This window comes from Mangifera indica, chromosome 11 (genome assembly GCF_011075055.1).
Source record: "Mangifera indica cultivar Alphonso chromosome 11, CATAS_Mindica_2.1, whole genome shotgun sequence".
In the NCBI taxonomy this organism is placed as follows: domain Eukaryota; kingdom Viridiplantae; phylum Streptophyta; class Magnoliopsida; order Sapindales; family Anacardiaceae; genus Mangifera; species Mangifera indica.
This window is the reverse complement of record NC_058147.1, coordinates 1,992,649-2,016,493: the sequence shown is the minus strand read 5'-3', so window position 1 is coordinate 2,016,493 and position 23,845 is coordinate 1,992,649. Positions and strand designations below refer to the sequence as shown.

General features: G+C 34.4%; 3 protein-coding genes across 3 annotated transcripts; 2 read left to right on the top strand and 1 right to left on the bottom strand.

The window, feature by feature from the left end:
- The first annotated feature begins 4,199 nt into the window (after positions 1-4,199).
- On the top strand, positions 4,200-6,796 carry LOC123228674 (uncharacterized sugar kinase slr0537). The gene is made up of 7 exons (XM_044654134.1): positions 4,200-4,444; positions 4,537-4,800; positions 4,913-5,023; positions 5,300-5,407; positions 5,613-5,710; positions 5,853-5,964; positions 6,333-6,796. The coding sequence occupies exons 1-7, from the start codon at positions 4,301-4,303 to the stop codon at positions 6,582-6,584; spliced, it is 1,089 nt and encodes a 362-aa protein (XP_044510069.1). The 5' UTR covers positions 4,200-4,300; the 3' UTR covers positions 6,585-6,796.
- A 999-nt stretch (positions 6,797-7,795) lies between these two features.
- On the bottom strand, positions 7,796-10,514 carry LOC123229878 (proteasome subunit alpha type-1-B-like). Its single transcript, XM_044655881.1, has 2 exons — positions 10,068-10,514; positions 7,796-8,509 (listed from the first exon to the last, which is right to left on the bottom strand). The coding sequence occupies exons 1-2, from the start codon at positions 10,416-10,418 to the stop codon at positions 8,036-8,038; spliced, it is 825 nt and encodes a 274-aa protein (XP_044511816.1). The 5' UTR covers positions 10,419-10,514; the 3' UTR covers positions 7,796-8,035.
- A 6,449-nt stretch (positions 10,515-16,963) lies between these two features.
- LOC123228563 (auxilin-like protein 1) lies at positions 16,964-23,766 on the top strand. Its single transcript, XM_044653966.1, has 9 exons — positions 16,964-17,109; positions 17,217-17,634; positions 18,282-21,405; positions 21,489-21,555; positions 21,672-21,769; positions 21,854-21,919; positions 22,014-22,103; positions 22,665-22,841; positions 23,504-23,766. The coding sequence occupies exons 2-9, from the start codon at positions 17,291-17,293 to the stop codon at positions 23,537-23,539; spliced, it is 4,002 nt and encodes a 1,333-aa protein (XP_044509901.1). The 5' UTR covers positions 16,964-17,109; positions 17,217-17,290; the 3' UTR covers positions 23,540-23,766.
- The last annotated feature ends 79 nt before the right edge of the window (positions 23,767-23,845 follow it).

Genomic DNA, 23,845 nt, shown 5'->3' with positions numbered 1-23,845 from the left:
TATATCATAAACGCCACTTTTTCCCACCCAATGTTTGATAAAATGACGGATTCCCACGTTTAAATTGGAAAAAGTCAAATTTTCACTCATTTATTAAATTTACTAAAAAAATTCATTAATTTTTTTATAACAATATTTAAAAGATGAAAAGCGTTCTAGCTAAATAATATTGTGTCCTAAAAATTTATTAAATAATTTTATATTATTAATTTCAATTTCAATTAAAAAAAAAATTTAAAAGATGATAATAAAATTTTTAGAGAGTTTCTAAAAAAAAAACTTTAGGGGTGTTTTGAAAATTTCAAATTTTAATATTCTCCTTAATATTTTCAAAAATTGCAATTATACCTTTAAATTGAATAGAATACAACAAATTAAGAATATAAATATCTCTTATTTTGTTAAATAGAACCTAATTATTATATTAAAACTATTAGTATTATAAATATATTTAAAAAATATATAAGACTAATATAATAATTTCCGAAACCAGAAAAGGGAAATGCTTTATGTTTAGTACATTTTGAAAATCGACACTTACACCCTTATTTATACTCTATATTATGATATTTGGATAGAATAATACAAATATTGAAACAATTGATTTTAATAGAAATCAAATTTTTTCAAACTTAGAGGTGAAAATATGTCAATTCATCAAATCTTGGGTGGGATACAGTGATTTGGCCTATATCATGAAGAATAATGTAGTGGGTTAAGCTGCACCAGTAGTAGTGCTGTTTTGATGGAGACAAATCATTCATCTACTCAAGTAGAATTATTAAGACTAGAAAAACATGAAAAATGAGTATGAGGCTGGTGTTTATGCAAGGCGTGAGAAATGATGAAGCTAGAAGGAAAACCTCTCCGAGAACCAAAAAGGAAGATGGTGAGGAAGAGAAAGCTAGTCTTTTGGCTTAAAGCAATTCAAAAGATTGCAAACAAACAAGCACTACTTGTTGCGCCGGGAAGAAATATTTAATATTTATTCCTTGAGGATCAAAACGAAATGAAACAAAACAAAACAAAGTGGCGATGGTATTATTATTTGGACTCCCTTGAAGCGTCTTGTGGAAGTATTCGGCCGCGCTTCCATCCATACGTGTGACATTTATCTAGGGCTAACACCGGAATTTCACTCACCCCTGTAGAGACAAGGAGCAAAATATTTTCGTGTGAGCGGTTCCCAAGTAGGAACTTGGAATTACTTGTATGGTATTAGTTCTTAAGATTTAAGAACAGGAAACTAGTCTTTGTCCGTTAGGACAGGGTTTGATTCTGGGATACCTTGTCCAATCACAATAAAGAATATAAATATTAAATTATAATTGATAATTCATATATGGATATAAAATTATATGTTATTATATAATTGAATAATTTTAAATTATATGTCACCATATAATAAAATAATATTCAATCATATAATGATATATCATCTATATATATTATCATAGACTCAAGTTAGGAGCCGTACAAGGCTTCGGACAGTTACGAGTGATAAGGCATTTATGAGTGAGTATGTATAGTCATTAGATTTGTGGAGGTAATATTTGTAGTTAGGGGTATTCTAACCACGGGACATGTGCAATGTTGCTATGGTAGCAAATTGAAGAGGACGTTAGATCAACTTTATACAAACTAATTGAGAGTTAAAATTGCTCTCCTAATGAGTTTAAAATAAGATGAAATCAATGACTTTAAGTCAAAATATAGACACATATAATATTAATTTTTAAGATAATATACCGAGAATATTACACAAATAAGTTAAAAAATCAGTCTATGAGAATATAAATTATATATTAAAAATAAATACAAATAATTTTATTCATGAATCTCCAGGATCATTAAAAAAATGAAAGAGGTGAAAGATGGGGCATGATGACTACGGTAAAAGCTTTGAGGAAATTTAAATTTTTTATTATAATATATTGACTCAATAGGTGCGAAAGAAAGGAAAAAGAAATCAATTCCGAACCAGGCATCTTTTTCCTGATCATGATTCTGGTTCCCCCACAGGTTTCAATTTCTTAAAAACAGTGGAAGCAAGAATCCACCAGAATAGTATCAATTCCTTAAATTTAGGGATTGAAACCTACCCCACAGAAGCCGAATCTGGGTATGAACCAAATTTTCAATGTTGGGTACCATGCAGTTTCGAGTTTATTTTTTGGCCAAATGACTATTTCCAACCTAAGGTTTGATATTTTCTCAAATATCCCCCCTTTAACTATGGAAATACCAAACACCCACCCATGGCCGGTTAGATTTAACAGAACCCTAACACCTAAATATTTTATCTCTTTTTGCCCCTCTAAACTTTAAAAACTAAAATTTTTCCTCAGCCTAAGTTTTAAAAAATCACAGTTTCATCCTAGGGTTTGGTTTTGAAATCTCCGACGACCTCTCCGGCTCCGTTGCCAATGGACTCTCCCTCCCGAAGCAACCTCTCCTTTCGGAGATCTCTTTCCTCCCATTTGGAGTCTCCCAAAGAGTCTCCAACGTCGATTGGACCTCCAAATGGGAGGAAAGAGATCGCCAAAAGGAGAAGTTGCTTCGGGAGGGAGAGTCCGTCAGCAATGGAGCCGGAGAGGTCGTCGGAGATTTCAAAACCAAACAATAGGGTGAAACTGCGATTTTTTAAAACTTAGGCTGAGGGAAAATTTTAGTTTTTAAAGTTTAGGGGGGCAAAATTATATTCTATTTTAGTTTATTTTTAATATTATAGTGAAAATGATGATTTTACCCTTATCACCGTTAGAATTTTGTTAAATCTAACCGATTATGGGTGGGTATTTGATGTTTCCATAGTTAAAGAATGGAAACTTGAGAAAACATCAAACCTTGGGTGAGAAATAGTCAGTTGGCCTTATTTTTTCTCACCTCGAATATTAACTAAATTTGATAAATGGGTCAGGTTGGTCTGTGTCCCGAAATAGGCATGTCTTTTTATACCTATCCATTTAAAACCAATACAAAATCCTTGGGTCATGTTAGACTCATAGTCTGAACAAGTTCTATTCTAAGCCGTGATATAAGTCTTGTGAGTCAATCAAAATGGTCAAATTCTATTGGCTTATTTTTTAAAATTTTTTAGTGGATCGATCCATTTGGCATCACTTACTATTATAATAGGTCAAAATCATAATACAAAATATGTTAAAAAATAAAAAAATTATTTTGACAGCTCAAGTTGTGCCCCAAATCATAAGATTTTATGGATTAACCTAACACGAAAGCTACCTAACTCAACATGTGACCTATGTTGGGATCAACCTGACATAACCCAATTCAATCCATTGTCACATTTAGTATTATTAACTCTTACTGTGATGGTAAAATCTTGGTGTCATTTTTTTTAAAATAAATGACAATTTCTCACTAAAGTTTTGGTCAAAAGACAAATATATATCTACGACAGATGAAAAATTTAAATATTTATTTATAAATTTTCTGTTAAGATTAAGAGATAAAATAATCATTTTATTAATAATATTAAAATAATCATTTTATTAGTAATATTAAAATAATTAAAAATATATCTTATTTTGTCTTTTAGTTTGAAAAACTAAAAAATTTTCTTTAAAATTAAGTTTTAAAAAATTCACTTTTCTTCTTTCAATATCAAACTTAAAATCTAGCAACCCCCTCTGGTAAATGGCCAATAGCGACTAAAGTATTGTTTGGATAACACTTCATCATCCAAATATAAATGACAGAAAGTCATCATCATCCATGTTGTTCGATAGAGGCAATGAAGAAAAAAAATATAGGGATTTGAAGAGAAGAGGGAGAAACCACTTTTCAAAGCTGAATTCTAGAGTTAAACGTTAATTTTTAAAATTTGAAGAGAAAAATAAGATAAATTTATTTATTTTTTAATATTATTATTAAATAACGATTTTACCTTTTTTTAATGATAATTTTAATAAAAATTTAAAGATGATGAATATTTAGATTTTGTATAGTGTAGATTGCCTAAAATTTGGGTGGAAAATAAACATTTAGCCTTTTTTTTCTTTTTTGGTTTTTTCCCATAAAGCAGCACTTTCTACAAGTTATGGAATGCAATGCAACAACGCAATGCGAGTGTGCAAAATAAGTAAATAATTTTTATTACTGGGGGCAATTGGGGAAAACAGTGGCACTGAGAAAGCAGGGTGAGAGTAGACCCGGTGAGAGAATTCTATAAATATTGAACAAAAGAGGGAAGGTGGGAGGGCGAACGAAGAGCCTTTACCTTGTCTTCTTAATCCTACTTGAGAAGAGAGAAATAGTGAAAAGGCAAAGCCAAGATATGGGAGCGGAACCCTTGCCGACCACCATGGCCGCTGCTCCTTTAATTCTTGGCCTCCAACCAGCTGCCCTCAGTGATCACGTGGCACGCGTCGATTGGTCCTTGCTGGATCAAATCCCTGGTGAACGCGGTGGCTCGATACCTGTATTTCTCTTAATTCTACTCTAAATCCTTTAGAAATTACTTTTTTTTCAATGAAAAATTGAAAAACAAATACATGCTGTATTGCTGTGTAGGTAGCAATTGAAGAGCTGGAGCATATTCTAAGTGCGGTGAAAGCCCACATGCTTTGTACTCCAGACAAACCGTCTCCTATAAAAACAATAGCGGGAGGGAGTGTTACCAATACTATTAGAGGATTGAGGGTAGGGTTTGGGGTGTCTTGTGGGCTTATTTGTGCTTATGGGGACGATCAACAGGGCCAGTTATTTGTTAGTAATATGACTTTTAGTGGGGTTAATTTGTCAAGATTGAGAATGAAGAAAGGACCCACTGGTCAGGTGATTTTTCTGTTTATGTTAATGAATTTTATTAGTTTGTTCTTGGTCTTTCTTCTTGATCACTATGTATGTTTTGTCTGGCTAAGGGCTGAAATTTCGTCATGTGCAACAGTGTGTTTGTCTGGTTGATGAATCGGGTAATCGTACAATGCGACCTTGTCTATCAAGTGCTGCCAAAATTCAGGCTGAAGAACTAACCCCGGAGGATTTTAAAGGCTCCAAGGTTAGCCACCTTGTTCTAGATTCCGTTAATTTGTTCATGGTGTTGGTTTTGGTGATTTTTTAAGCTTTTTCATGTACAGTATGAACTTTTGGAAAGTTTTAGTTTAATTATGTAATGGACTGCTTTTCAGAATTTAGTGATGAATTTGCCTATGTTTTATAATTGATTATGGCTGGCTTTGATGCTATATCAGTCATATGTGAACAATGCTTGGCTTGATCGTTTTTAAAGATGGTAGGCTCTGGATTGGTTGACTTATATGTCTTCTGTTAACAGTGGTTGGTTCTAAGATTTGCGATGTTCAATATGGAAGTTACTCAGGCAGCCATTCGTATTGCCAAACAAGAGGGTGTTTCTGTCTCCTTGGATTTAGCAAGTTTTGAGGTATTTTCTTTGAAGCTTTTTCATGTTAATAAAGTTAGTTCGGATCAAGGGAGTGTGTATCTTGTATGCATGCAAATGAAATTGATTTGAGTGAACTTCAATACATCTGAAACAAAGCTGTTAATAATCATTGATGTCACTTGGAACATTTTATGTAATTAAAATGGATTCCTAATTGGAGTTCATGGTTTTTAACTTTGGCCAGATGGTTCGGAATTTTAAATCACATCTTCTACTGTTATTAGAGTCTGGGCATATAGACCTCTGCTTTGCCAATGAGGATGAAGCAGCAGAGCTAGTAAGGTGATATTCCTTTGGTTATAATTATAACACATCAATACGGTTGGTAATTTAGGAGCAGATGTTATTGCTTCTTTGTTCTGTTTCTAAATTTGGAGCTGTCTCTGGTTGCTGGCATTTATTTTTCTTTCAATGATTATTGTAGGGGTGAACAAAATGCTGGTCCGGAGGCTGCTCTTGAATTCCTGGCTAAACATTGTCGATGGGCTGTGGTGACATTAGGCTCTAATGGATGCATTGCGAAGCATGGGAAAGAGGTTGGTTGGATCTCCCTTTTTTTTTCCAGTTCAATAATGTGGCTAGTTTGCTTACATTATTACATAAAGTGATTTTTACTCCTGGAGATATATCATCTGTGATTCACCATCTTAGTTGTTGTTATATGTTTAACTGTGTTTGGGTACCTTTGCTTGGAACTTTTAAGCTTTCCAGATATGGGCACTAAAATGGTTGGGTGCTCTTTTGCGTTTCCTTGCAATGCCCTTTGACTCCGAGATATGAGTGTATAAAAAACATTCGCTGTGATTTAAAAAAAAAAAAGTGCGCAATTCAGCTGAAATTGGGACAAATATACAGCCTTTTCTTCTTAAAGAAACTTGCAGTTTTGAATTTCCTGGTATTTCAGGTTGTTCGAGTACCAGCCATAGGGGAGTCAAAAGCAACTGATGCCACTGGTGCTGGAGACTTATTTGCAAGTGGATTTTTGTACGGATTAGTGAAGGGCTTGTCTCTGGAAGAGTGTTGCAAAGTGGGCTCATGCAGTGGTGGCTCTGTTATTCGCTCGCTTGGTGGTGAGGTGACCCCAGAGAATTGGCAATGGATGCGCAAGCAGATGCAGATCAATGGCCTCCCCGTTCCAGCAACAACTTACATTTGATATCTATTGAGAGGGTTTTTTTTTTTTTTTTTTAAAATAATTATTTACCATCTTGAAGCCAAAGGGCAGCTGTGGTTGCATTTTGGGGCTGGTTAAACTAACATCAGTTTCTCCACGGAAACACAAATATTCAATGTTGAGTTATTTCGGTGAACAAATGGCACCATCTCTCGATGAAGATATAATATCTATGGGATATTCATTCATATGAAGATAACATGGTAGTCCATGTCAAATTTTATCTGAGAAACCTCAGTTGCCGATTGGATTATCGATTTTTCTAATCGCCAAACATCTGTTGTATTTAGGCTCTCTATTACAGCAGATGTAAATTAATATTTATTTCAACTTGAACTAGTGAAAATTTACCAATGTTCCCAAACTCAAAAAAGAAAAAATTTCAGTCGAGTTCATCTCCCAGCGCAAAACGTCCACTCAACTACCCTGCAAAAATAGAACTGGCATACAAAGTTGGGAGCGTCCTCCCCTAAGTCTTGGCGTAGCTATTCATAGAAGTGTTGAAAGTAGTGGTGAATTTGAGTGTGTTGGCTTAGCTCCGAATTTATATTAGGTTTGTATGAATTGAATTTAAATTAAAGTTTTGACTTAATTTACAATCAGCTTGTTCACCAATCCAGTAACTTAATTCAACCTTCTAATAATATTGTTTATCTTTTTACTAATACTATTTATCTCTCATAGGTAACCCAGGCAAGACCATTTATCCAACTTGAACAAATTCAAATTGTGTATTATAAAATCAAGCTCAAACTTGCTCTCGATCGGATTTGATTAAAATCAAATATACCATTTTGAAAGAAATTTAAACAAAAATAAAGGAGAACAAAAAATTCAATACTGCAGTTTGGCTTCTCTAATTCTTAATTTTGTTAATACCTTAGCGTTAATCCATCTTATAAAACTAATTCTTTGGTCCGTATTATGCCAGAATTGCATAATTAGTGATGAAGTCAAAGTTTGAAATGAAATCTTTTTATTAATCATGTTTTAACAAAATTTTGTATATTTTTTAAACGACAATGACAAGGCAAATGTATAGTTAAAACTACTTCTAATCAACTAATAACACTGGTTAGCTGCTAATGGACTAGTGAATGCCCCAGACTTAGCTCAATTTGACCCTGCAGAAATCAGAAGAATGCTACAAACAGCACAAAACTAAATATTACCAATGTGTCATCACCATACCATGTTCAAAGAGTAGCTTGAGTATTAGCTTAAGGTGTATGAACTTCACTGAAGACTAGCATTAAAATGTTTTAAATGAGGTAAGATAAATAGCATCATGCGAGAGAAAATAAGAAAATTAAAACTCCAACCAAATGATGTCTTTCATGGTGCCATCCATAATCCACCTAACTTGGCAAACACATGCTTAAAAACCTCATCTAAAAACAACGACAGAAATGCAGCTTCTGATTCTTGCTCCCTCAAATGTCCATTGGAGCCACACCCTGATCTGCGGTAGCACCCTGGTCAGCTGCAGCACCACCTTCTTCTGCAGCAGTCTCTGGAGCTCCAGCAGGATCCTCATCCCTTCCAGCAATCTCAAATGTATCAATCAACTTTTGTACAGTTTCCTGATCCAAAATATGGAATGGCTCCCCAACTCCAACCACAGCAATTGTGCAAATAGAGCTCTTTAATGTTTCTCCTTGCAAGGTTTCTCTAATTGCCATGAGAGCATCCTTGATCAAATCTTCCCTTGAAGAGTCCATAAAGTTCTGAAACCTCCGTTCCATGTATGTCTTGGCAGCTTGAGAGCGGGACCCAATGGCAAATGCCTGATATTCAAAGTAGTTCCCACTTGGACAGTTGTAGTAAAGGTGGGCTCCAGACTCATCCAAGCCGCCTACCAGAAGGCCAACACCATATGGCCGTTTCCAGGAGCGTTGGGTACAGACCTGCCACCCAAATACACATTACAACTACAGATAAGTACGAGACTGAGAAAAATTCATAGATGGTAAGTTGCTGCTTCTTCACAATCCTTTTAATGGACATAGAGACACAGTGATGATTAAGTAATTGAGTCAAAGTCCAAAGAACAATGTTTATCAGACCCCAATAGAATTTGGCATCCATTAAGCAACTGATTAAAAGCAATATAACAATTTTGTGTCATACAAAACTGGTCAATAAATAACCCATACAGTTCCGAAAAACCCAGTTAGATCAACAATCTAGCAACATTTGGAGAAATGTCAGAATCACCCATTAAATTGAAATAAAATTTTTTCAAAACTGCATCTCATCTAAACCAGAAAAAAACCCAAGATAAATTACTATCATTGAGACTGGATAAAATATATGAACTAACTAATATTACCATTATTTCAAAGAGAGCCAGTCGCATCATTTTGGGACTTCCATTAGAAACATCTAAAAGATGAAGCTTAATATATATACTATACATGTATACATTTTTTTTGGGAATAGTTGTAGAGACTTGAAATAAGATTTAAATAGAAGGTTATTATCTTCAGGTGACCACATACTAATACAAGAAGAACCAAGTACATATCCAAATAATCCAATACTATCGAGCATGACTCTTCAAAATCAGAACTTACTACTGTTAATCTCTAACAAAATGTTTTAAACACTATAACTCATGGTGTAAGGCAGATCAAAGTACATAATGCAGCGTCTGAATTACCCCTACAAGAAACTCTCAAGAATTTCTAAGTAAAATATTCAAATTCTGCATTAAATAGTATGAGATATCATTACAAGCAACTCAAGTTGATGACAGATGTTAACTGACTTGAACTTAAAACAAAAGTTTCTCTTAGACACATCAAAGCTCTCAAATAATACATGTACAAAGTATCCTAATTTTCAAACTCAGCTAGCATCATAATTTTGAAACTAAAGCAATGCTACATATAAAAAGTATCCTAAATTTGTATCTCCAAGTAATGTGACATATCTATATCATTTAATGTGAGTGCAGCTTTAACTGCAGGTGCAATAGATGCAGTCACAAATTCAATTGGCATAAAACATTATTATGTTGATGGAATTTGAACCTATAACTTGGTTAGGAAAAGAATTCAAATTTTTGAAAGAAAAGCTATGTAAAAGCACATTGCCACATTTAACCATATAAAATGATATAGTAAATATCAGAAATGACAAAGTAGTATATTCACCAGTTTCACGCACACACCTTCCACAAACACCCATCCAGACAAAAACATTATATATCAACGTCATTTCTCCCCTATGGTAATAATCTATCGCCAATACCAGTTTAACCCACGAAGACTGCACTTGGATTTCAAAACCTTGAATTTCAAGTGTAATGACCAGTTAAAAATGGCATCTTAAAACCTGGCAACATGAAGCCATAGAATCCAAACCTCTAAATATCTAATTGGGCCTAAATTACAAAGGAAAAATAATCAAATACCGAAATTCACAATAGCTTAAAAGAGTTAGGGCTTGAATGTGAGAGACCTGAGCCTTGTCAGCCAGCTGGACAACGAGGCGTCCCACTGGGAGCGGAGATTCGTAAGTGAAACCGTAGTTAATACACTCGGATCGCATGTAGCGAGAGAGAACACGACCGTCGGCGGTTAAACCGGCGATTGCAACGCCGATGTGATCATCAACCTTAAAGATTTTCTTTTGGTGAGATGAGAGCTCGGAGTTAGCCTTGTTGACACATCCCAAGACGACGTGAGTCTTGGATCGGAGGCCTATTGCAGCGGAGCCTTGCTTGACCGCCTCCATCGCGTACTCCACCTGAAATAATCGCCCAGCAGGGCTCCATGTAGTAACGTCCGTGTCGTACTGGTTCCTGAACATTTTTAGGGTTCCTGAACAATGAATTGATAGGAAGTTTGAGCTAAATCACTTAGCTTTTTGAGACAGAAGGAAAAGGCACTGGAGGGATTTAAAAAGGGTTTTCTTTCTCTTCAAGCCAGAGACAATGTATTGCAATTTTTACTGTGGTTACTTACCACTTACTGGAAGAGTGAGTGCGGTAAAATTAAGCGTCATAGGGATTGAATAAGTTAAATTTGGACAGAAAATTTTGTTAAGGCCAAAGGACGTTTGTCTACCCAAGTTTAGGTGCGATTTCAAAGTCACACCCACAAGTTTGAAAATTTTGAAGTCTCACCCATAATGTAATTACCATTAAAATTTTTTGTTTAAAATTTTTTGTTAGAGGTAAAGACAAAATCTTCTTTTTACTATAAAAATATAAAATTTATTAATTTTCTCCCCTAAATTTTAAAAATTAACAATTTTATCCCTACCTAAAGTTTTTTAACTTTAAAAAGTTACATTTTTCTCCTAATTTTTTTTTCATCTCTTTGACCACCATTTTCGCTACTGACGACCTTTTTTCTCTATCCTAAACCATTGATCAGGACATGTAAATAAATCTAGAACTGATCTTTTTATTAGTGATGAAAAAATCTAATAAGATCTGATCGAACAGATTCCAGATCTCTTCATCGACGAAGAGAACTGGAATCTCTTTACCATATCTCTTCGTCAACGAAGAGATCTTGAATGTATTCTCTGACAATGATGAAGAGACCTTTCTAGATCATTGGAGAAAGTGGTAAGAGGGAAGAAAAAAAATCTAAGGTTGTGGTGGAAAAATACGACTTTTTAAAGTTAAAAAACTTTATAGGGGTAAAATATTAGTTTTTAAAATTTATAAGAGAAAAAGATAATAAATTTTATATTTTTTTAATATTATTAGTAAAATAATGATTTTACCTCTATTTCTAATAAAAAAATTTAATCTCAATTGATCAATAGATGAGATTTCATATTTTTCAAACTTTATAAATGTAATTTTGGATAATTTGGGTGGAAAATATCCTTTGGCCTTGTGTTAAACTTGAGCTCAAGAATTTGTTAGTGTCATCGTATCAAAGCTGATAATGCATCTTCTTTTCTATATTACTGCTCTTTGTTTGATCCAATTAGAGTTTGTTATTCTGTATTCGAGCTAAATTAACCATTATTCGAATTCGATTTGAATGGATTCAAATCAATTTCGGCTAAATTTGCTACGCCCAATAGTAACTTATTTTTCGAGCTGGGCCATAGCTAATGTAATTGAGCCACTTTTCAGCCCATGAATAATTCCACAACTTCATTGGGCTACTTGGCCTCCACTTCCACTGGGCCATATTGCCAATTAGTAAGCCTCATTAATCTGAGGGCTGGCTAACAAGTTAAGTCTGTTAGCTTGACTTGCTCAAAGGCTCAATCAGGGTTTTTACCCGATTCGATTGGATGAATGGACAGTCAAATCAGAAAAATAATATTGTATAAATACATATTTACTGATAATTTACCATCAGTAAAATTTGTGATTTGAGGTGCTGTCCATACCCATCAAATGTTGAGACTAAAATAAATTTGCATGTCAGCATACCCTCTGACCAACGTGGTTTAAACGGTTGTATTGTAGGTCAAAACGGTCTAATTTTTTATGTTATTAGACCTCTCACTCGTACCAGATTAGTTAGCTGGTATGGATTTAATTGGTTAGTTTGACCCAATTTTTAAATATAGTTATAATTTATAAATAACATATTTTAAAATTTAAATCAAATTAGTTAATCGTATCGTATTAGTCTATATTAAAAGCAAAACTTATTTTAACCGTTTTTTTTCAATCGTAACTATAAAGTATGCCTTGATCATGAATTTTCATTTTAATCTTCTTTTATATGACTAGACAGATATACTATAGATTTAAAAATACTTATTATTGAATATTGTCTGATAAATACATTTAATAGATATAATTTTAATGATATTATATCGATATTTCTTCTATTAATAAATTAGACTAGTTGATTTATTGATCAAATCGAGACAAGGTTCAATCCAAATTGAAATACAATATCGAGTAATAGTCCAACGACCATTAATGAGTTTGGCTTCCTTGTAGATGGGATATTTGGACCCAATAAAACTGTACATTCCCTTAATGTGAAGTTCCTGTTCAACCAGGTAATTCATTTAAACATGAAAAGAAGGGAGAAACAAACGAGCTCATACGAAACGACAATGGTGTTGCTCTTGATGTGCACATGATGTAAAGTAAATGCCAGCATATGTTTGGTTCAAATGTCACTAACTAACACGACAAGATTTTAGCAAGAAGAAGAAGAAAGGGTAAACTTTCAAAAGCTCCTCGGGGCTGAGTTGGTAGTCATTTCGCTTTGCCAAAAGGAACTGCTAAAGGAAGACAAAAAAGCAGAAATACAAATCGGCTCCTGCTTTATGCTTTGGGTCTTGAATAATTTTGGATTCACCATAAATATATCTTGCATTTAGATCAAAGCGATCTAATTGATGCACAAAAAAGCTAGTCTCCTGGGATCACATCTTACTTTATTAGATTCATCAGTAAATAATTAAAAGGTTGTACTTAAAGTTAGATTCGAAGTGAGTTTATTTAAATTCTAAATAAGTTTAGCTTAAATAAGCCCGAGATAACAAACATAAACCTAAGTATAAGCTTGGAAGTAAAACCAAAAACGAACTTGAGTCTGAATTCAAATTAAAGCCATACTTGGCTCGCTCGACTTGCCAACCAAGCACAGCTCGCTTGAACCCTTAGCAAACGACGTCGTTTTCAACCTTACTCAAAGATAGGTCTGGATTCAAAATGAGTTAATTCAAGCTCGAAACAAGCTTAGCTTAGACGAGCTCAAATACGAGCCCGAAACAACAAATACAAATTTGATCACAAACAAGTGATTGAGTGAGCTAGGCAAACCTGAATCGAACCCAAACAGAGTCCAATCCAAAACAAGTCAGACCCTGTTCAGACTTGACTCAGCTCGTTTCAACCCCTAGTTGCATTGCATGTAATACTTGATACACAATTTAATACAAGTACAAAATTAAAGTAAAGTTATATAAAAGCTAAATGAGTCATCTTTTCAAAGATGGAGGACTCTTAGAAATCATTTGAAAATTGTTGTTTGAATGTAGTGGTTGGTCTTACTTCTCCGAAATATCTTGTATGATATTTCAAAGGATAAAGTTGTGTTAATGTTTCAAAAAAATGATCTAGCAAATATATAAGAGATTATTGGATCTCATCAAAGACTTAATACTTTAAAAACTTATACTAAATCGTTATATATAAAATAATTTATCTTTATTGAATTTATTTTATTAATCACATTAAACTTATAAATAAATTAAACTACTACCCATCGTTAATAAATTAAAATTCTAATTAATGTTATTAATATCATGAAAATTTCTAACATTGCATAATTGTACAACTCTCAAGATATGTATATATGAAACCCTTAAAAAGAAAAATCATAAATCTCACACTGAAACACTAACTTGTGAGGGTGGAAATCCTGCATTAACGTCTCTTATTATATAATTTAGACGGAGTTAAAGGAAAGAAACAGAATAAATGCAGTTAAAGGATGTTGACATCCTGATGCATTGATTTAGTTAAAGGTTACCGTTACATTATTGTGAAGAAAGAGACGAGGAAAAACATGAAAAGGAAAGCAGTCATAATATCGTGGGTCCAAATCAACCAACCTGTAATCTGAAATAATGATATTAGTATTATTGGTTGACTTATCTGATCCAAATCTATATCTACTTTGGACAAGTTAAATTCGGATCAAAATTTTAGTTTGATAGTCTGACTATCGAAACTTATTTTCACCTAAAGAAGTATCATTTAACAAGATTTCATTTTTTATTAATAAACTATTAAATCTATTAATTTTAACGATAAAATTATTATTTTATTTATAATATTAAAAATAAATTAAAATTGGTTTTTATTTTCTCTTTCTAAACCTTTAAAAATAACAATTTCTCTTTAGATCAAAATTTAAAAAGCAATATTTTTCTCTATAAGGTTTACTTTTCAATTTTCGGCTTCTCCTTTGGCGATCTCTCTCTCACCATCTCTCCTTCCTCTTACCAGTGATTTAAGTTGAGAAGATGAACACGAAGAGTTTCATCTTTCTTGGCTTGAAACGTCGGTCGGAGTAGGATTGGATTCAAACTAAACTCTTTCAAGCTTGAACAAACTTGAAATGAGCTAGTTTTAAGCAAGCTCAAGCTCGAGCTTACCCGTTAAGCTTGCCAGTTAAAAATTTTGATACAAAATGATGTCGTTTTGATCAATATGTATTAAAACAATGTCGTTTGAATAACGAGCTAATTAAAAACTCGAGCTCAAAACGAGCCGAATTCGAGCTTAGCTGCAAAGAGCTTGATAAGCTTGAGCTCTATTATATGCAAATTGAATCAAGTTTGAGCTCGATTCAACCTTGGGCCGAAGGAGGGAGAGATGAGTAGAGAGAGACCATCAGAGAAAAAAATGTGTCAAAAGGGAGAGACCATTTGAGGAGTGTCGGAGATTGAAAAGTAAACCCTAGGGGAGAAAAACGTTGTTTTTTAAAATTTAACCTAAAAGGAAATTGTTACTTTTTAGGGTTTAGGAAAGGAAAATAAGATAAAATTTTAAAAATAACAAATTTAATAAATTTTAACTATCTATAGATAAATAAAAAAGTTTTTTAAAGTCAAATGATGAGAACTTAAGAAAGAATCAACCTTTGAATGGGAATAAGTTCTTTAGTCATAGTCCGACTGTAATCAAATAATACTATCAATCTCTCTTCAATGATGTTGTTCATCAATTTAATCAAACTTGAACTAATCTTTATTTGGATTCAACCTTTACGAAATGTTCTGACCAACATATATTAAATGTATATAAAAAGTATAATAATCGAATCGTGTATTCAAAATACAATTTTTTATATCATATATTGTATATATGATACATTTTAAAAAAAATAAAATTATAAAAAATTATAACTAACACATCAATATATTAAAAAAATATCACAAACACCTTTAAAATTTTAAAAATTTTTATATTTAACTTTATTATATGATTATTTTTTTAAAAAATATATCAATTTATATTATAAAATATTTATTATATCATAAAATATATTTATTATATTATATTAATTTAATATAATTTATAATATATATTAACCTTTTATTTATATTATTTCGTATTATAAAATATATATTATTCACTATAAGGGTGTCATAACTTTAACAGAAAGAGTGGGAGGAAGAAGAAGAGAGAGAGAGAGGTTGACGAGACAGAGTAAAAGCTATTCATAATTACGTCCTTATCCTTTCTTTCCCATGGCCATGAACATCTTTTAACATGTAGCAAAATGGCAGTTTGAAAATTGAAAATTCACAACTGGAGCCAGCGAAGTGATTTTACCAAAATAGCATGATAACAAATTTAGGACCACATGAGCAATGATGGTTGACAATCAAAATTAGTGAGTTCAACTACCTGTCTATCCTGGGTGGGGACAGAGTTCCCCCTGGTTTAGTGTATCCCTACACCTCCAGCTATGTCCCATCCCATGTGATCAAAATTCGGCTTCAAATTATTCCCCTTTGGAAAATCAAATAATTGTCACAATGATCCACCATGCAATGCATGTTATCTTTGTATATTATATTATGTCACATGAAATTCAAAGTAACCTCTCATTCCAAGGCCACGCATTTTCTTCTTTTCTGGATTTAAGATAAGTTACTAATTAGTTTAATTCGATTGGGTTCAAAACAAATGGGCATAGGTCAAACTTGAGTCATAAATATATATAAAACTATTGAGTTTAATTATTAAAATATTGGGTTTAATAATCTCACATGTAATTCATATATATAACAAATTAACATTATTTTAATCAATCTAAAATAATATATTATATTGTGTTATATTATATAAACAATATAAATTATATTTTTTTTTTTAAATTTATCGGGTTTAAATTTTGCTTATATGAACTCAAATTTGTATTTATAATAAAAAAATTATACAAGTTAGGAGTTCTAAGTTGACCTCATATATATATATATATTTTTATAAAACTTTTGATTTAGGGATTCTATTGTTTTTAGGGTAAATCACATACATTAAACAATTAAAATTCCGAATTCAATATCCATTTCTACAATTATTACAATTTTATCTCTATTGATTTAGCTTCTTTTTTTTTTTTGAATTTTCAAATTAAAAAAAAATGATAATAATAATTATTCCAAGTCATTTCACGTGTGGCTGGTGGCTACAACTATATCAAGCTGAATAATTAGCCGTGTGCTTCAAAACGGAAACTGCCCCCATCACATCAACTTCAATTTCCTAAAGAATCCTTTACTTTTGACTAGAATACCGAAAATATCCTCATTAGACTGTCATACTGGCATCTATGATTGGTGACAGCCTAAACAAAGAGGAGAAGCATTCGGGATAAACGACAGCAGAGTAGCTTTTTTCTTGTTTTTTGTTTTTTTTTCGAGCCAAGCTCCTACCCTAGTCCTACCGGCTTTGGCGGTCATCCTTTCTCTGTGAGCTAGTCTGTCATCGGCGATCTTTTTGGGACAAGCGTCAACGTAGACAAATCGCCGATTTAGTCACCACCTAGTAGGTTACACTGACATCTATTATGTACTAATAATATAAATATATAATATAATATTTATATTTATCTCTCATCTTCTCGGTCTTCTCTTCTCCTCCTGACTTTGCAGCCGGAGGAGCACATAAAGAGAGAAGAAGGGGAAGATTAAGAAAATCAGATTGAAAAAATAAAAATAAAACAGAAATGGAGTATCAGAAAGTCTCCTCTCCGATTTTGTCCAAGAAACTTGCGAATAGCTTTAGCTTTAGTGGACAGAGTGTATACGACGGCGTTTTTAGCGGTCAAAGAAAGGATGTTTCGCCTGTTGAAGAAGATTACGGTGAGATATTTGGTGGCTCTGGTGGATGTTCGATTCCTATTCTTGATGTTCCGGAGTTGAACGAGAGAAAGATTTCGGTTGATGTTAACAGCTCGAAACTTGATTATTCAAAGATATTCGGTGGCTTTGGAGAGTTTAATTTGGGCATCTCTCATGAGGAACTTCATGTGAAACCAAAGAACAGAGACAGCTGCATCGAAGAGGCGAGGTAAGTTGTAGTTATTTAATTACTTTATAAGCGTTTATTCTGTTATTATTAATTATTATTTTTGGTTGATGAAGTGGATAACAGTTGAAATTAAGGCATGTTTGGTTGTCGGGAATATTCATTTTTCTTTTTTCTTTCATTTTCGCCGCGGATGGAAAACTCATGGGAAACTGGTTTAGTTAGTTGGTAAAAGATAAAGATCGTTCCTTAAAGTGGGAAGAATTAAGAGTTTTCTCCTAAAATTGAAGAGTAGACAGGGGTTTTTTATTACTGAAAATTGAAAACCCATTTTACATTTCTGCTTAAGTGCTAGCAGATAAAGTGGCAGGAAACGGCCGAAAAACACTTATATTTGTACCGAACTAGAACTCACACTAATAATAATAATAATATTGTAGTTTTTGGAGCTTACTTTAAATGCATTTTCCATGCTGCTAGATTTTTTGTTACAGTGGAACTTATCTATTCTATGATAGAGATGTGGAGAAAAATTTCAGGCTTTACAATAAATGCACAGAAAGATCCATATTTTATATAACTTGTTTATTATCTGGCATTTTTTATTCTTTTGTTCATAAAAACAGAGAATGAAACAACTTTGTAGGTGTTTATGGATGGGAAATTGATCATGATGTGCTTTTTTGTAGGACACCAGCTGAAAGAGGAGCACATAGTTCTAACTTTTCAGTAGAAAATCAAGTATTGTCACAAGAAGCCACTCATGAGTCATTAGATGGTGTGAAACAGTCAAAAGTGTTTTACCATAAAACCCAGGAAGGAGGAAGGAATGGGATAACCGGGACAAAAAACTTAGCTCAGTGTCATGATGTTCCAGGTCATACTCATTTAATTGATGAAGTTGCTCCCTCACAGATGAATGGAGGTGATAAGCCATTATTATCAGTACCAAATAACACTTCCCATAATAGTAGTTTCAGTGGGGAGATAGTGAGAGGCAAATCTGGCAGGAAAGTTGTGTCAACCTGCTCACCTGGGGGTGCTAGAGAGCAGGTTTCTGGAGATGGTGCTAAATCTAAATATAAATCGAATAGGAGTAGATCCTATTCAATTGATATGCCACTTGATGCTTATGAAATTGACCTTAGGAAACATTCTTCAAAAGTATCACTGTCTTCAACCTGTCCACTTACTGGTTATAATAAAGGTGATTCAAAGGTACCAATGACTTCAAAGTCTGGGTTTTCTGATAGTCATTCTTCTGAAGATGCTGCAGATATTTGTTCACCAACTTATTTTGATGAGGAAGTAGATGTAAATTCAGTTGCCGCTTCCTCTGCAGCTGCTGTGAAAAAAGCAATCGAGGAGGCTCAAGCTAGGATAAGAATTGCAAAAGAAATAATGCAAAGAAAGAAGGAGGGTCTTCAAAACCATGTGAAGCTGAGACCTAACAATGTCTCAAAGACAAAGAAGAAAAGAGAAAGTACAACCATAGATAAAGCAAACAAATCCAGAGAAGAGGAATGGGAGAAATGTAAAGTTGATATTCAAGTGCCAGTTGCTGGGGTAGGAACACAAAATGCAAAATCAAGCCAAGTGGCACTGGACTTCACAGAAAGGGATAACCTAAGTTATGCCAAGGGAGCTTCTGATGAAACACATGAACATGAAAACAAAGTAACTCCAGTGGGTCATGAGTGGGAAGAAGTAAATGATAGGATTGAATCAGTAAATGAATATGAACTGAAAGAGAAAAGCTCTACTATCAATAACTTTGAGAAGCCAGAAGAAAATGGTGAGAAATTAGAAGTTTCTGAAGAGACTTATAAACAGGAAGAAATTGAGAGGAAGCTGAATATAGTGGAAGAGGCTTGTGAGATGAAAGAATGTGCTGACAAACCAAAGTTGGGTGAGGTTCATGATCGGGAAGAAGATAGAAAGAAATTACAGGCTGCTGGGCTGGCGGAAGAAATGGAGGCGATGTTTAAAGAATCCCATGAAGAAGAAGCTTCTGAAATGAAACTGAGTAGGTTTCAGGAACCAACAGCAAATGAGAAGAATCTAGAAATGCAAGAATCTAATTACGATGAATGTATGAAGATGAGGACACTAAATGCCGAGAGGGAGTGGTTGGAAACTGAACAGAAACAACAAGAGATATCTAAACAAGAACAAAGTGATGCTCGATCTGAAGATTTTCCTGAAAAGGAAGAGGATGATGCTGGATCAAAAGAGATTTTCAATCATAAAGAAAATGGAAAAGAAGAGGAAAAAGCAGCTTGTGACCAGGTAGAATTTGACAAGCAACAAAAAGAAGCTGTTACTGCTGAAGGAAATGTAGGAAAAAGAGATGTCCACTGTGGAGAAGAGGCTGAAAAGGTATATGATATAGCTGAGGATCTGGAAAAGATTGAGGTGACGATATATGATGTTCATGATGGCAAAAAATGCGAGGAAAAATCAGACAAGGATGGTGAAGTAGTGAAAGAAAATATTATAGAGGCAGAAGAAAATGGGAAGTTACTGAAAGAGACGTATGAAATCATAGATATGATGAGACAGAAAGAGGGTTGTGAATGCACAGAATCTGGACAAATGCAAGCAGGGATTGATCAGAAAGCAGCAGATGAGAAGATGAAAGCAACTCAAGAGGCTCTTAACCACTGTAAGAATAATTTTGAGGCAGTTATTAATGTATGTGAGCAGGAAGAAATTGGGATTTTAAGGGATACCCTGGGACCCTCTGGTCATGAAGAAAATGATGTATCTCTGAAGATACCCAGACATGAAGAAAATGGGGAGGTAATGGAAGTTTCTCCAGCTTCTTCTGAGTGCAAAGGTATGGAAACAGAATCAAATTCTGCTGAAGTGGTGAATGAACTGGAGACAAAAGAGGTTTCTGAAGTTGAAATAGCTGGATTGGAACAGAGTGTCCTTGAACACAAAGAGACTAAGAAGCAAGTAAATGATACAACCGCAGCTGTTGCTTTCAATTGCAATAGGGTAAATGAAGGAAACACTGATATGGATGTACCACAAAAGCTAAATTATCCACATGGAGAGGCATCTGTGACTGTGACTGTGACTGTCTGTAATGGTGAAAAGCATGTTGAAGAATTGCCTTGTGAATCAGAAGACATCTTTGAGGATGCTGAGGAAGTTGCTGTTGCAATTGAACAGGAAGAAGAAGAGGGTGACTTTCAATTTTCCAGTGAGAGTTGGGTTGACAGTGAGATGAATACGGATGGCAGTAGGCCACCTAGTATCTTTCAAGCAGAAGAGGAAATGGCAGAGATATCTAATGGTATCAAGACAAGCCAGAACACAGAAAGAAATGAAGAGACTTATTCTAAAATCCCAGAAGCCGAATGTTCTATGCAGAAAGAAGGGGAAATAGAGAAGGAGAATATGAGAAAAATAGATCAAATAAAAGAGAGGGAAAGGGAAAAGGAGAAGGAGAGAATAGCTGTAGAAAGAGCAGTCCGTGAAGCTCGTGAACGGGCCTTGACTGAAGCCCGAGAAAGGGCAGAAAGAGCTGCTGTTGAGAGAGCAAATGCAGAAGCACGTCGAAGGGTAATGGCAGAAGCCCGAGGAAGGTCGGAGAAGGCTTCTGCAGAGGCAAATGACAAGACTTCTATGGAAGCCAGACTTAAAGCTGAGCGTGCTGCGGTAGAGAGAGCAACTGCAGAGGCCAGAGCACGTGCCCTAGAAAAAGTAATGTCTGAGAAGGCTGCTGCAGTGGCAAGAAATCAAGCTGTAAAATCCTCTGGTGCTTCCAGAGACAATGGGATAAAACAGAACTTCACCTCCAACGTGAGTTTCTGCACTATCTGTTAGGCCTCAATCTTCCAATGTTCTATTTCATGGCAAATTACTAATGATAGAATCTCCTGCAGGATTCACAATATAGAAGCTCAGGTCCTACCAGAAGTTCAGGACATCTTACTTCATCTCATAATAGTGGTATGTGATATTGTAAAGTGCTATCATTGCATATTATTATCATTATTGGATTATTATGGAGATTAGACATATTTACTGCTCTTACTGAAACATTTGTTGCTCTTTGCTTCATGCAGTTCCTCAGTCTAACGATAATTTTGTTGGAGTTAATGGTGAATCAATTCAGAAGGATAAAGCTAGTCTGGAGAGGGATAAACGGACAGCAGAGCGTGCAGTAAGCCTCCTTTTCTGTTCGGAGATTAGATATGACCTTTGTTGACCTGTAGCATGATTAATGTACACCTTCTGCTCTCTTCAGGCCAAAGCTCTTGCAGAGAAGAATATGCGTGACCTTCTTGCAAAGAAAGAGCAAGCAGAGAGAAATGTAATGATCTTATCGAAAATGTTAAGTAATTCTTGCAATTAATTCTGTTGATTGAAATTTTCTCTTACTCTCCTGGATTTATCATCAATGACAGAGATTAGCGGAAGCTCTAGATGCTAATATCAAAAGGTGGTCAAGCGGGAAGGCTGGAAACCTGCGTGCACTACTTTCAACTCTGCAATATGTATGTGCCAGCTTTCTACTTATGCTCCATAAATTTGTATCTATATGCTTCCCACCGTTGAACAAATCAAAGTTTTAGCAGAACATGTAGATAATCTGGGTGCTGGATAGATCAAAAGTTTTCCATCCATCAAATTTTAGTCTAGGTACACCCTTGTTTTGTTACATGCTGACAAGATGACTGCATTAACTACTGTGATGCATGATAATGAACCAGGATAGATGTGAGTACTTGATTAAATACTCTGATGCCTCCTAGTTTTTGGGTAAAACTTACAGTTGTCAATAAATTATCGTGGAAGGTACATTGACTGCTAACTCAATGTCTTCATGCTAGAAATAAAATCATTAATGCGTAGTCTTATGCTGGTATTGCATTATCATGTGAATACTCTCATTGAGTACTGGAGGTTTTATCTGCCGCTCCTTGCCCCCACTCCCCACTTAATGATTTCATTAAGCACCTTTTGACATTGTTAGGAGTGACTAGTCACCTTTTAGATTAGGCGAATTTCATAGTATCACTTGTCAGCTGCTTCAACTCCACCTTTGACATCTGCAGATCCTTGGGCCTGATAGTGGCTGGCAGCCAATTCCTCTTACAGATCTTGTAGCAGCTGCTGCTGTAAAGAAAGCTTATAGAAAGGCCACCCTTATTGTCCATCCGGATAAGTTACAGCAGCGAGGTGCAAGCACACAGCAAAAGTACACATGTGAGAAGGTTTTTGATCTTCTAAAGGTGTGTTTCAAATTTAAATTCTCTATTTTTATTTTTTTGCTTTAAGAAACTATTAATTTTGGATGATGTGTCTGCAAAGAATTATCAGTTTGTCTATGATAACCAATGACCAAGTTTATTTGTCAGATGGCTAAACTTGCTCTAATATTTGAAAAAAAAAAAAAAAGATCCTGAGAGAAGTTGCTGCTCCTATGTATCCAAGCTTGTTTTTAGCTTATGTTAAAAGACTCTCTTGGCAGACGTCACTGACAAGGGTGAATTTGATCTGAGTTGATTTAGATAGAAATCTACAACTCAATTTGAACAAGTTAATCTTGAATTAGAGCTTCAAATCAGAAACTCGGTTGAAAATCGATTTGTTTATCTATTCAATAATATTGTTTGTCCTATCAGTGATATTGTTCACTTTTCCAAAAATATTGTTCAGCTTGTCGATAGTTTTTTGGTGACATTGCACATCAACTATGATCAGTTTGAACTGGAACTTGAGCTAGGCATATGACTTTGATTTGAGCTCAAGTTGACCGCAAACTCAGACTCAACATAGATCAAAACCACACCTAATCAATGATGCATCAATTATTGTCTTCTTACCTAGGAGCAGTTACCGGTATGGCAGTATCCATATGAATTACCTATTCTTTGTTTATCTGTTGTCTCAGGATGCTTGGAACAAATTCAGCGCTGAGGAACGCTAGACAATCGTCTGTCTTTCAATGGAGTGTAGTCGGAAGTACACAATTCATGATTATGACAAGCCGTTACAAATAGGAAACAAATTTTATCCATTGTTTTTCTGATAGTCATTTGTAACGTGGTAAACAATTGTACTTTGACAATGCATTTTCTGCGGTCCCAAGTATATATTATGTAATTGCAGCCTGGTATAACTAGTTGGAAACAAGCTTTAGCCATTCTTTTTATACTTTATTGTCTCTGCCAGCTGCTTAGCTGTCAAAATTATTCCAAACGATAGGGCTGGATTTGAGTGCTTAGCCCAGCTC